The 14,634-nt window shown below is 37.6% G+C and overlaps 1 protein-coding gene and 1 long non-coding RNA gene across 3 annotated transcripts in view; one reads left to right on the top strand and one right to left on the bottom strand.

The window, feature by feature from the left end:
* Positions 1–14,634, bottom strand: part of LOC144655584 (uncharacterized) — a 63,678-nt gene that overhangs the window by 45,013 nt on the left and 4,031 nt on the right. For both annotated transcript variants that reach the window (XM_078515868.1, XM_078515869.1), the window contains exons 3-8: positions 9,141–9,206; positions 7,921–8,011; positions 5,481–5,708; positions 3,165–3,323; positions 2,023–2,172; positions 1,143–1,316 (exon numbers count right to left, since the gene is read on the bottom strand). In XM_078515868.1, coding sequence (XP_078371994.1) covers positions 1,143–1,316; positions 2,023–2,172; positions 3,165–3,323; positions 5,481–5,693 — 696 coding nt within the window. In that variant the 5' untranslated portion in view covers positions 5,694–5,708; positions 7,921–8,011; positions 9,141–9,206. The remainder of the gene's footprint in view (positions 1–1,142; positions 1,317–2,022; positions 2,173–3,164; positions 3,324–5,480; positions 5,709–7,920; positions 8,012–9,140; positions 9,207–14,634) is intronic.
* Positions 9,854–13,863, top strand: LOC144655567 (uncharacterized). Its single transcript, XR_013571145.1, has 4 exons — positions 9,854–10,614; positions 11,382–11,502; positions 12,994–13,210; positions 13,288–13,863. It is a non-coding gene; the product is annotated as an uncharacterized LOC144655567 (long non-coding RNA).

Genomic DNA, 14,634 nt, shown 5'->3' with positions numbered 1-14,634 from the left:
CATTGCCTGTTAACCAATCAAAACGCAGGAATTGCAATATAAAATTGCTAGTTGTTAATAATCGACGAGATTACACCCAACCTTCCCATCGTGCGCTACGATCCTATTCCTGTGAAAATTTAGTAAGGTGTCACTTTCAGTTTCTTCCAAGTGTTGTTTGAGTCATGTCAGAACCAAATGACTCTCTCGGCTTCACTTTTGAGGAAAAAAACGCAGCGGAAAATAAAGATCTAAACAGCAAAACACTGCTGACTGATCAAAAAGTTTCTGTTGAAGAGCAAAGAAACCCAAAAACGTAAAGAAAATTAATTAGGATGGCAGCAAGTTTGTCAAGTTCAATCAAGCTCCAACTTGTTCAGAGAAAACTTCAAAAGACGTCTGACCGAAATTCCTTTTGCAGAATTGGATAACCACCTTTGCCATTTCATTCTGGAGATAAAGGCTGACTCCTTGACAAGTTTCAGAAACGTGAATGGGTGGCATTAAAGAGCAACAACATCTTTAGTTGAAAGCCGCGAATTTACCAAACATCGAGAAGTCTTGAATGCTAGAATGTTTCGAGCATTTGACTATAATAACATTATTTGACATCTATTTTCTTGTATTCTGTGTCAGAATTTTCAATAAATAAAAATAAACAATAGAAAGCAAGTTAAACGCCTTTCAAAATGAAGTCTGCGCATATGTCTGCGCGTATGATTGTGTTGGCCACCGTATTTTCTATGGCATGGTATAAAAGGCTCGTGTGTATACCGAGAAATTACAAGCGATAAGTGAGATATTCCATGGTATACCCCGAAGGGGGTGTTGCAAAACCAGTATATAGTTGTCCGCTTGACATCCCAATATAAAACATATGTCAACAAATTAAAATATGGAGAAAAAATTGCAACTTCTGTTGTCACGACCATGAGACAAAGAGAAAAATTCGGGTTCTTTTTATCTTTGTCAAAAGCCCACCACAACAGTAGTTACAACAAACAGTATAAAATTAGCCTCCCACGCAGTCGTTCTTAGGGGCGATCGTGTTTCACTCCCTAAGAACGACTGCGTGGGAGGCTATATAAAATAGGATTAAATAATGATTATAAGTAGCTGCAAAGTGTAGTCAATTAACCAGACAGTTCACCAGGAGAGCTTACCTTGAAATCTGCAGTAACTAAGCAATTAAAAGTCTTGACCGACTGGTGAATGACCTTCATACTTTCTAGGTATTCCAAAGCAGTCGCAACCTGGATTGTAAATTCACACAGTCGCTCCACAGAGTGATATGCAAATGACTCGACAAGATTTCCATACTCTGCAAACTCTACTACCTTGAAAAAAAAAGGAAGAAAATTACAGTTACAGTTAACGGCCACCGCGCGCGTCAGGAACCAAACTTTGGTCAACCTTGTTCTGGACATTTGGAAGTAGTGGCTTTTTCATTTGGAAGTAGTGGCCAACCTTGTTCTGGACAGTTGGACGTTGTGGCTAAAAACATTATAAAATTGAATTTGCTTCTGAATGCCCCAGTCCCTCCAACAGACGCGCCTGCAGGGAATCATGGAAGTTGTAGTCAACACAACAAGAACAAGACTTGAGTAACGCTTTATGCAACTACCATGATTCCCTGCAGGCATGTCTCATAGGGGGAATTGGTAATTAGTCGCACTCGCTGTGTAGGAAAATGTACAAGTCATCTTCAGAGTCAAGTGAAAAGTTGTTGTCAGTCGATGATGTTATACTGAGTCTGGTCCGTTGAAGTTGATTTGTCTGCTTAGCCACTTAGTCTTCTTCAAAGGAGGTAAAATTATTTTGGACAGTTTTACTTGCCTGAGACGCTGTTTTTCCCCTTATTTTCTGTTTTGCCTTTTTTGTGCTATCACCACAAAAACAAAGTACAAACATATATAGCTTATACGCACACAGAAACCACAGAGAATGTTCATCCAGGACTATACGTTTTCAAGACCAAGAAGAAAAATTACGTCATGTGAAAGGACGAGGATGTTATAATGACCAATAACTTAAGAAACTTACTAAAGCCAAAGACGGTGAATAAGAGCTAGCAATGACCACGCCGTGAAAAGCAAGGATATTCTCGTGGCGGAGTAAATTTGCCATTTCTGCTTCATGTAAGAACTCATTTTCCTTTACGCCAGCTACTTCATAGCGAAGACACACTTTTTCCTGACATTAGGAGACAAGAAACAAATAACTTTTTAGAGCACTGCATTAAATAAAGTTTTTGATTACTTTTTGACAACTTTCTACATCTTGTGAAACCTTTTTGATGGCTTTTGTTTGAACTAGTTAATTAAAGTACAAAAGCCGCGAGAGGTGGAGTTGTCAAGTCCCGCGTTTGCTCACCGACAACTATCAGCTCGGCTTCCCTACCTTCTTACATTTTGTCAAAAAAATCCTCAAAAATTTCGTCAAGTGACAAAGGTACAGCATGCAACACTGTTAAGTCTCGGGGAAATGTAAAACATGTTCAAGGGCTAAAAAATGACAATGAGGCCCCATTTATGTGGTCTCGGGTACCTGTAACCTGACATCATGCCCTCCCACATGTATGGAAAAAGTTGTCCGCCAAAGTTGACCCTGTGTGATTACGTATAACTTTTTTGTAAATAATCAACTCCTTAATTATCGACTCCTTCCTTTGAGTTTCTTTCAATCATTGACATATGATCACTGTGTGCTTTTCTGAGCTAAATTCTGTTAGTTTATTTTAGGATACGAATTTTAGCAGAAAAAGAATTAAATTAAGCAAGTGTTATATATAAGCATTGTTAACAAGCACCGTAACTATAACTTGATTAATTGTATTTTAAGTTCACTTTTGTAAGTAGCAACATTGCATGTAGCCGTCCTTTCATTTCTCTTCTTTGTTTGCAATAAACTATAACAAAAAAATTATACACCTAAAACCTAAAGAAATGGGAATCACATAACATTCGGCATGAGATGTTATAGAGAAAAAGTTCCCGCCTGCCAGGGTTACCCCACCTGCTGAGGCAAGACAACTCGCCCACCCAAGTTGTCTAGTTCCTGAGACGAGTCTGTAAACGGTTGGTTGAATTTTTCAAATAAATGTGTAAAAAGTTAGCTCGGCCAACTCGGAAAAGGGTTGACAAAGGTACAATGACAATGTTTATTAATGGACTCTGGAAACGAACCTTGCTACCATCCGGTTTGGTCCACTGGGCTTCACACACATATCCTGCATGTGGTCCCCATAGTTCGATCGAAGTGACGACTATATCTTTCTTTTGGATTATCGGTATGTCTTTAATTTTACACGTTTCAACAAGTTTACTTTGCTTGTACACGTATTTCTGCAATGAAATCAGAAAAATCCATTACAACACACCCACAATGTGGAACCATTTCAGTGATCAGGACAACATGGTGTGTTTGAAACTTTCTTCCTTTAAACTATACATACTATGTATTTTATACCCTGCCATAGAAAATACAGCCATTCAGAATACAGAAAAGCCGTTGTATATTTAACAATTATTCCACGAGCGCGCGTTGGACGTGAGTTGGATTATATGAGATGGTAGATAGCCAACAAGGCGCGTAGCGCCGAGTTGGCTATTACGATCTCATATCCAACAAGAGCAAGTGGAATAATTGTTTTATTAAAAACGCCCAAAGAATTGCAATATTTGAGCTCCCCAGCTGTTTTCATTGACGCATATCGACTTCCATATTTGTAGTCAATGGTTTTATGAGCTCATATTCCATTGCCTGTTAACCAATCAAAACTCAGGAATTGCAATATACCATTGCTAGTTTTTAATAATCGATGGTATTGAACCCAACCTTCCCATCATGCACTGCAATCTTATTCTCGACAAAATTTAGTAGGCGAATTTTCTTTCCTTTCTCGTGGTATACTATGGAATTTCCCACGAGTCACTTGTATTATTTTTCTTGGTATACACAAGTATGTACGTCGGAAGTGTTTCACTGTTGATCGTACATGTAACAGTAGCTCCATGACCAGAACTCAGTGCTCTGTAGCGGTCAAAGGTCAAGGTCAAGGTCAAGGTCAAGGTCTCTGTAGCGGTCAAAGCAGCGGTCAAAGGTCCAGTTATTCCACCACCATTACGATGACACCATGCCATGTGCTGGAATTTCCGGTTTTTTATGACTCGATCCTAAGATTTATTATATGGAAGTTTTTTAACAAAAGTTTGAACATTAATGCTTTTAGGTATATAAATGTTATATACCTAATTACATGAAATTTTCGCGACACGTTAATTTCGCGATTTTGAGGTGCACATATTTCGCGACACTTAAATTTCGCGATTTTGTGAAAATTTTGTATTTTGAATCACTTTAATTTCGCGTTTTTGAGTGAGACACAATTAACATTTTCTTGGCAATATATTTTGATATGTCCTTGAATTATATAAAACGACTTCATTGAAGGAACAATAATGTCAAAATTAACAAAAACGCAGGGGGGACTTAATCTCGGCAATAGCAACAACAGAGGAGTTCTCACAATGTCTACAAGTGAGTCAATTGACGACAACATCCATTTACATTGATTACTGACATATGCGAGTCACTTAATATTCGCGTCATGTTATGTTCGCGACACTTATTGTTCGCGTCACTCTAATTTCACGATTTTTTTAGAATCGCGAAATTCGCGAAATTAAAGTGTCACGAAAATTTCATGTAATAAGGCAATTATAGATACTTCACTGTAATAAAGTTTACCGTTATTTGTTATTTTACTGATTATTAATTACTCTAATTTGAGGGCCTCAAATTTGTGGGGTTTTTTTACTTTCAGGTGCTACCCTTTTTATATAAAGACTTTACTTCATTTCACTCAAAGGAATGTTCCCTGCAAGTTTTATATTGTCGTAGCCTCAATGTTCTCTTAGAATGCAGAAGACTGACGTGGATGCCCCCTGCTCTCCACCCTGCCCCAGGACGCCCTTCAGACATAATAAAAACCTTATGTTCTAGCCCAATGGCATTTCTCAGTGTCCTAACTTCATCAGCCAACTTAAAAAAGTCCAAAAATGTTACTTGCTTATTGCCGGGGCAAATGATTAATTAATGGACTATCCCCAGGCTAAAGAAAATTAAAGATTTCTTTGCATGCTAATCTGAATCAGGGTGTAACGTAAAAACATATTCCAGGTTGCCCTTTGGGCAAGTTGGAACCATTGTGTGCTAGCAGAAGGTCCTTTGTAAGTAGCCTTATTTCATTTGCCAACTAAAAATGTCCAAAAATATGACTTGTTCATCTCTGATAAGGAACTTGATGGAAAAATCCACTTGTCTTGGCTATCAGACAGAACTATCACAGAACACAAATTTGAATAGGGTTGATTGACGTCTCACCTACCACCTACACATAACTTTTACCTGTGCATGTCCATGTAAGGGAAATCTGTTTTAGGCCTTGAAAAAGTACACAGATTTAAGTGTCTTATTTTTCAACCTACAGTAACAGTTACCTTTGCTAGGTCTTCAAAATTTAAGTATTTGTGTCCAAGCCTCTCTTTTATAATGTCCATTTCAGCAGCATCCGAAAAGGTGCTGCCTTTAAAATTATAATCTTGTAAGGCATCCAAACTGGTAATGTTGAGGCCGTAGCAAACTGTATTGAAGTAGCGATCTGCACCAACTTCAGCCATTGCTATGTACAACTTGTCCAGATCAGTCAACATGTCTGCCTCAACCCCCTGAAAAGAGATATCAGTAAAAGGACTTAGTCTACACAATGCAAATAGTTAGCTAGTAAGTCACTGCACTAGATAGTACACATTGTCTTCAAGTTGCTCATTGAAGACTATAAAATTTAAACTAAGAATTGAAAGAACCTCACATTAATAGAAATACTTGTAATCTTTATGGCAACAAAAACTAAGAGTGATAGTGACATGTCTTCTGAAGAATAGCAGGTCTGGGGTAAGGTAGGCATTAATTTTAGGGTGTCTAATCTACAATACATTGTAGGCTTAAAACAAACGCAACTAAAAACATGGTCTACAAAAGGGTAAGGTTGTAGAACCACAGTGGCATACCCCACTCAAAAATTTGCAACGAACCACACCCCGGGAAAAGCCATGTTGGCTAGTCTGTGAACTCACACAGGTATGCCAAGCTAAAGGTTCCTTCCTGACACCATGACCAACACTGGTAGTGAAATATTAACAAAAAATGATTATATTACATGTACATGTATGTTTTAATTGTCAGATTTTTTCCATTGTCATTTTCATGTAACCATTCCTTTTGATGCAATGTTACCACTTCATAACATTCTGAACAATAATTATTTGACAATGAAACTTTTGTTTATGAATGACCACATCAGCTCTGCTGTTTATTTTTATCGTGTATAAATAAATGCTACTTACTGACTTAATTGCATGGCCAAGAAAGCTTAAAACTTGTGCGCTGTTCATACAGCACACAAGTTTATGAATAACTAATAGCAATAATAATTGAGCAAAATGGTTACAAATGTGCAAGGCAGCAAGGCATGCGAGGCAAAGCAGTGAGGCATGTGAGGCAAGGAGGCGAGGCATGCGAGGCAAAGCAGCAAGGCATACGAGGCCGAAATCCCTACTCCAAATAAAAAGGCTAACCGCAAGCTACCTAGTAATATAAGCTACCTGTTGACTAACCGGGGTGTTATTTAGGCTAACTGAAGTGTCATTCAGGCTAACTGAAGTGATATTTAGGCCAACCTGAATGTTGTTGTTTTATGAGTAAGGATAATCATTCGTACAAAAATTTAGAATTAATTAGCTGTTGCTCAAAGAAAAATTTTCCAGCCTACAGATAAAACTAATTTGATCTAATTTTGGTCAAATAGCACTGTTTGGGTCCAGAATTTATACATTTTATGCCATTAACTTCAAATTTAATTTAAGAACAGGCGCGAAGACTTATCCCGAGAAGCCGGGATAGCCCGGGCATAACCGTTTACATGGCAAAAAGCTATCCCCAGCAAGGCCAGGTTCCCGTCTTGCATGTAAACGCTTCGATGGGTTCTCTAAAGAAACATATGAAAAGTTGGCTCACCCAGGGTAGCTTCTTGTGCGGCAATTGAGCTCCAGTTTTAAGCAATAAAAAACCTTTCTTTGTTTTTGTTTTTTTTTTCATTTCAACCTCTCCCCTTTCAGGAAGGAAAGGACAAACTACTGGAATATAATGTTCTTTCACTCTGATTTTCTTCATCAAAAGAGCAAAAAGGTATTGAGATGCTGAAAGCAGGCAAGCAAAGTTGTGTTCCCAAGTAGTTGATTTGCCCACTGTCCAACCCTTAATGAGCCTATTTGCTTTCTCCCTATTCCAATACTTTATCAATGAAAATTCACTGGATTCAAAGTCACTTTACATCATCCTTGGCCATTGACAATACAAAAAGTAAATATTTTTAAAAACACAACAAATGCTTTTCAGTTTTTGGAACATGTTTCGATGTTTCAAACATCATCATCAGCCATAATGAATATATAAGGTTTACAGCATGATCGTTATCATATAAGTAACACCCTATACAATGAGCCTTTAAACTAACCAATAAAAATTAGAAAGGATGCACCCCAGAAATATTCTTTAACAGAAGATCAACATACAGGCATATTTTCTCATGCACAATCTCTAGGATCTTGAATCCAAAGATTGAACACACCCTCCATAGGATCAGAGCGATGCTCTAGCAGAGCGCAGGTGCCACAGCCGGCTACTTACTGTTGTCGTTGGGTGACTTGTATAACTTTGCTATTATGAAAGCTTTAAAGAGTTAGTGGACACCCAAGATTTCTTACCAAAGAGCCTTCAGGCACCCTGCAATTATTTTAAGTGCACAGCTTTGAGGATACCCATGCAGACACCCAGTGTATGACCTGAACAGTAGTCACCATTACATTTTTGCACACTTACTGTTTTTGCACCCTTGTCGTCCTCAAATTCAGCAGGTGTCTTCACATTGAGGTGCTTATCTGCTTTCTTCCTGAACTTCTTCAGTGTTTAGCTAATAGTAAGAGCAAAGACATTTAACAAAACAATAAGCATAAGGTATGTTTCAATTAACCTGCAGAAAATTAATGTCAATAATTATAAACCAGTCACAGTGTTTGGCCAGGTTGTTCAAAGCAGGATAAACCTAAATTCTGGTAAGGATTGGATTTTATTATTCATTTTTATTTTTTTACTTTTCAGTGAGGTTCACTGTTTATATTTTCTGTCCTTCAGTTAATTAGGTGAAACCTCACAAATTATATGCCGCAATAAAAAAACACTTTTTGAAATTGAACCCTCTATCAACTTTTAATTCTGGGTTAACTAATGCCTATCCCAGAGCTCTTAATCAGGGCAATTCTGAGCTAACTTAAAGAATCAGGGCAAATGCCTTTGTTATTATACATGTAAATTACCAATATGGTATCGTTTGCTTAAATTAAAAGCGCTTTCCATTACTGAGTCCGGCCGGTCCGGTGGTTTTGAATGTGAAATGGGCCTTTTCCGCAAGATTTTCATACAAATTCACCACAACAGTTTATAATATTTATGCATTTGACTGATAAGATGGGACAAATCTGACTAACAACAGTATTCTGTTCTCAAATAAATCATAGTTAATAGAGGGAAATGGTTAGGAAGCCTGGCAAAGTTCTTTGTTGTATGTTTTTGTTCGCTATTTTGGGGGTTGACCCTGCACAAAACCTGAGAAAATACAATAGGCGGTTACGTGTGTTTATGAAACTAAACAACAGAAACTTTGGGATTACATAATTCATGCATAGTGTATGAGCACAAAACAAAAGATGTGCAGGGTCGTGGACCTTCCAACATAAATCTTGGCATCTTTGTTTGCTCCTTTGATGTTTGCCGGGCTTCCTAACCATTTCCCTCTATTAACTATGAATAAATGTATACCGGTCTGGCGGGCCAGTTCTGACTAATGCAAAGCACCCTAAGTTTGCTAATTCTGGTCACAATTTAAACAAACAAACAAACTGCTCCGGCATTTATAAATCTGTTCACTTAAATTTAAATTCCTCAAGAAGATTAACTTGAATACCCACACACTTGGCTAAAAATACAAAGTAACTAAAGACATGTTTTCTCATGACCACCATGTGCTGGACCACATACAGTACCTTGTGATGCATAAACAACACTGAAGAAGTATAAAAGATGCCGCAGGTGTTGTTGCAAGTTAAGCCCTGTTGATGAAACATGAGAGGTGAATTGAGCTCAGCAGACAAGGGTTTAGGTAATTTGGTGCTGTTTTCAAATTCTAGCTCTCAAACTTTCGCTAGTGTTTTTTCACTGGGGCTTATTAAATTATTAAGAATTAAGCTGCCCATTTACAATTTTTTTCTTAATTTTATAATAAAGCCAGTAAATGCAATGTTTATAAATATAGCAAAATCAGAGCTGACACGTGCTGTGGTGCCATGATAGAATATGTTGCTGCAACATGTCTCTGCTACCTTTGACCTTTCCTTGTGTGTATCAAAGGCTAGATGTAGAATTAACATGTTGCTACAACCATCACACAATGTTGGTTGGATAAATGGATGAAATTGACTTCAAAACTTAAGGTTAATAGACTGTGAAATTAAGTCTCTTTCCCTGATGTTGACAAAAGTCATTCACACTAGCCAAATATTCATAGCGGAGCTCCTCAGCGCGCGCCAGCGCGCGGAGCGGAGCACCATGGGTAATGCGGGTACGAGAGAATTGATGTAAACCCAGGAGGCCGAAAAAATTTGGTGCGTACGCCCGACCGCGCGCGCGTACAGACTCTCGGGGAGGGGGGAGGGGAGTCCCAAGGCAACCCAAGCAGAGGGGGGAGGGGAGACAATCTTCTGCCTCCTTCGTTGACCAGAAATGAGTGAGGTAATCGACTAAGATCTTTGATATTGGACATCCATTTTATGGTCAATTGACAGCTGTCAAAACAACGTATCCGCTGACCAGTATCACATGACCATATCGCGGGCTCAGGTTTAGAACTAGTCAAGGTCGCGTGTTTTTTTGAAGTTGACCGCTGACCAAGTGATAGCATTGCTATTGGTCCGCGGGCGCAAGTACTTTTCCATGGTCAGTCCATTTAGATTTACATGAAGGACAAAGTGAACAACCCGGTCAGTTTGAAAGCTGAACGAAGCACAAGGAGAAACCGAGCAGGAAAAAGAAATGTCTACGTAAATATTTCTCGGTCTACCCCGTCTAAAGGCTTTACACATCATGGAAGTTATGGCAAACGATAAGGGCTTACGGGGAGATCCGAAAAAATGGCACAGGTGGAGAGCGAGCGAGTTTCTACCGTTTCGGCGGCTGACCAGCTCTAGTAATTGAGCTAAACGCAATTAACTGAAGTGAAGGAAAAAAGAAGTGTCAATAGCTACACGGATGGAAAAGGCTGAAATAGACCTTCGCAGATAATTCAAAGGTCGGTGGTGCTGGAGTAAGTTATAATTTATAGCTTACACATGTACTATGCGGTTGGATAATAATACGAAAAACTGCGGCCGCTTCGCCTCCGATTAATTCATGAGCTGGTTGAAAGCTTTGCCCTGCTGAATTGCTGTGAATTGACAAGCATTCTCCGACTTCAAATATGAGGTAACAAACTTTGACTTTACTGAATACACTAAGTCCATGTTTTTTGTGAAAATCTGTAATTATATGCTTACACAGGTACTACGCGGTTGGATAATAATACGAAAAACTGCGGCCGCTTCGCCTCCGATTAATTCATGAGCTGTTAATGACTTAATGTTTTTATTTAAACTCCCAGCTAAACTTAGTGTTTTAGTTTTTTTAATTCATCTATTTATTCTTATTTACTCGCTGTTGGAATTCGTTTGAACGAACTATTTTAGGGTCGTGGACGAATACGCTAAGAGATCGTTACGTTGCGAATTTCTTGCGTTGACACGTTTTTACCACACCTTAGCAGAAACAAAAAAAAAACTCAGTTTATTTCCACATAAAACTATCTTAGTTAATTATTTTGAGTAATTTTATAAAACACAATTGTTCGCTCTACTTGTAATTCATGCCATTTTAGACACTGTATGCAGCTGTGTATGCAAACTTACATTGACTATCACTTAATGACAGTGTTGAATGTGTATCTTTGCAATGGCAATGTTTTTTCTATACAAGTAAGTTAACAAGAAATCTCCAAGTAGAAAAGCTAAATATCCCATTGTAGGAAGAAAGGGTCACTACACTGAGTGTATAAACGAAAGAGGCTTATATTATTATATTTGATGAGATCCATTAAATAAGACAGAATTTTTTATAAATTCTTTTTATAAACAGGGCCATTAATTAGAGCTAGTGTGGTAGTTTTTAATAGATTATTATGTCAATCCTTCTTTTAGGTAGTGTTATATTCTGCCATTAAGCCGCAATGAATGAAGAATACCTACTGGCTACAGTCAAGTTTTGTTGAACTTGGTATAGAATGCTCTGTGCAAAGTGGACAACAGCAAAGTAAATCAGGTATCTAGTTTATATTAGTTATAATTGAAATATGTTTTTATTCAGTTTCGTTCTTTTTTTACCCAGCTGCTTTAATCTGCATTTGGTTGCTGCTGATCTTCTTACTTTGTGAAATATTTGCATTCATTATTCAACTCCTCAATGGAGGTTGCATATTCACCGAGTTAGGATTTCGAGTTGGATTTCGAGTTAGGATTTTGAGTTGGATTTACGAGTTCAATTTTCCAGTTGGATTTCGAGTTGGATTTCGAGTTAAGATTTCGAGTTGGATTTCAAGTTAGGATTTCGAGTTGGATTTTCGAGTTGGATTTCGAGTTAGATTTCGAGTTAGGATTTCGAGTTGGATTTTCAAGTTGCTTACCGTACTAAGCACTCCGGTTAGCCTACTATACACGCCAGTTAGCTTACTATGCACTCCGGTTAGCCTACTACACACTCCTGTTAGCCTACTATTCACTTTGGTTAGCCTACTATGCACTCCAGTTAGCCTGTTTATGGTTAGCTTTCAATAATTGTAATGGGTTTTGCTTTGTCAAAAAAAATCCAACTCGAAATTCTAACTCGAAAATCCAACTCGAAATCCTAACTCGAAAATCCAACTCGAAATCCAACTCGAAATCCTAACTCGAAATCCAACTCGAAAATCCAACTCGTAATCCTAACTCAAAAATCCAACTCGAAAATCCAACTCAAAAATCCAACTTGTAATCCTAACTCAAAAATCCAACTCGAAAATCCAACTCAAAAATCCAACTCGAAATCCTAACTCGAAATCCTAACTCGGGAGTTAGTTTGTCTCTCTTCAATGACATTCAAAACAACTACAATGTATTAGTAGACAATTTAAATAATTAATATTTCACTAAAAGTATGTTTTCATGAAATGCCTAGATCTTGTACCAGAAAATATCTATACCCTATCCTCACTGTGGAAGGTTAAATGGTTTGAATGTCACATCCCCTCACAAACTCCTCACAAATTCCAATGTGTGGTTATGGCAGAAATCCATGGCCAGCTCATCCTCAGTGTATGAACCAGTGAAACAAGGCATCAAAGAGCCTCAAAACAACATGGAGCAGGAAAACAATAGCTTCAAAACAGACATTTTTCACAGGTTCTTATACCAAGGAATACCCAAATATTCAGATCCATCCCATGTAAGGTCAATGGAAGTTCCAAAAGGGCTAGCGGGAGGGAGAGGGGGAGGGGGGTTGATTAAAGGCCAAACCTTTTAATTACCGGTAAGAGGGGGTGTTAGGGTTTGCAGTGATGCTTAGAGTTTATTAAAATATTTAGTTGACTTTGCAGTTATCAGTAAAAAAAATAGTCTGTGCTGATCCATCTCTGTTAAATATCTAATGGATCCTTTTGCATCCAGTGGTTTGGCTTCAGTTAAACAAGCTCAAGTTAAGTGTTTTGTTTTATAAATTATTGATATTGATGACAATTAATCAATTTTAATTTAATCTGTGGCATTTGACTTTTTTCAGGGTTCAAGTAACATGAGTTGCAGAGTTTGCAGTGCCACAGACACAAAAACAGACAAGGACAAGGACATAAATAGAAAACAGGAAAGATTAAATCCAGCTCGATGTTTGGGTGTCGTCATGATGCTATTTTTAAGAGACTAGTAAATTACATGTAAATTAAAATCAAGAAAAGCTGCAAATAAGCAAAATTTAGATTTTAAATGTTAACCTATTTACAGTGTTACTTCAGAAAACGACTTCTTGATTGACCTGTCACTTTCACATCTTGTTAGATGTAACAAGGGCATTATGAAGTGATCTTTTCAAAAATATGCAGCGAAAACAGTAACAGCAGAAATGGTGGTAGTTTAAAACTGCTATTTTCAATGTTTTGACTGGTAAGAAACCACATGTGACCAAGCTAAAATCTGTTTGGCCAGTTAACATGACCTGCAAGTGTCCAAATGTTTTGAGCCCTCAACTACACAGGACTTACATGTAGTTGTCTAATTATATGATAAGATCTTTGGTTGACTTTGGGGGAGGTAGTGGAGTTACAAAGCAATGTAATTATTTGAATTTGGATTAGTTATGCTGAAACTGGTGGTACTGTAATTCTAAAGTATAGGTGAGTTTAAAACCGTTATTGCAAGCAATATGCATTACCAATTTCATTCTTATGTATTGTATGCTGTGTACAATTTATAAGAACAGCTATATTTTTAAAATAAGTGAAATATTCTAAAGCCAGATAAAATTTGCAGTATCCATAAGGTACCATGTAGCAACCAAATTGTGACTCACTTGCTTACTTTGTGAACTCCATGACAAATGGGCAACATGACTCCATAAAGATGTGGACAATAATACAAACAAATTTTTAAAAGAGTAGTCAAAGTATTGATGTTATATTTTTTCTTGCATAGTTTTATACACAAGCAGACATGATTCTATTTTTTTTCTGGGTAATCAAATAACAAAACTGAGTTTGAGACTCACAAACAATATTCTAGCTTCCCAGAATTTTTGCTTTTTTTCTGTAAGTGAAGTGAAACCCCTTAAGAGGAAGGGGAGTCCAAAGACATGTAAAAGTGAACAAGGTGCTATCTTCTTTTCTTTTTTTTTTTTTTTTTAGGGGGGGGGGGGGGGGTTGGGGATGGGGTGACCCTGTTCGGTGGAATGACAGAATGTCACTTCTTTGTTTCCGGAGTTAGTTAGTTGCTTGTGGTTAGCTTTCACTCCGGTTTGCTTGGAGTTAGCTTGGTTTGGGCAACATGCTGTAAACCATTAGCTATAACCTCTGCCATTTCCATTCAAAATTAAAATATAGGCAAATAGTGAAAATGAAAATGAATTAATGAGTGAATGAAAAAAATTAAAATCAACCTTATTATAAATGTAGATGTTTGTTATTTCCTTTATACTCTAAATGTAAAGTGATTTTTTCTTTCTTTTAAAGCTGGTAAAGCAACAACAAAAATGCCTAATTTGCCATGTGATATGCCTATCTACCCCGACATGCAGCCCTACTCCTCCCTCCTTTTTTTCTACATGAAGGTAACATAATTGCCCGTTTTGCAACATAATTTCCCATCCAGACTTCTTTATGATAATGCTTTCGGTGGAATTATAACATTTTGATTGATTTTGTTTGTTCTCTTA

Source organism: Oculina patagonica, chromosome 5, assembly GCF_052425735.1.
Source record: "Oculina patagonica isolate OP01 chromosome 5, crgOcupat, whole genome shotgun sequence".
Lineage (NCBI taxonomy): Eukaryota > Metazoa > Cnidaria > Anthozoa > Scleractinia > Oculinidae > Oculina > Oculina patagonica.
The sequence above is the reverse complement of the archived record's forward strand: the minus strand, read 5'-3'. Positions and strand labels throughout refer to the sequence as shown.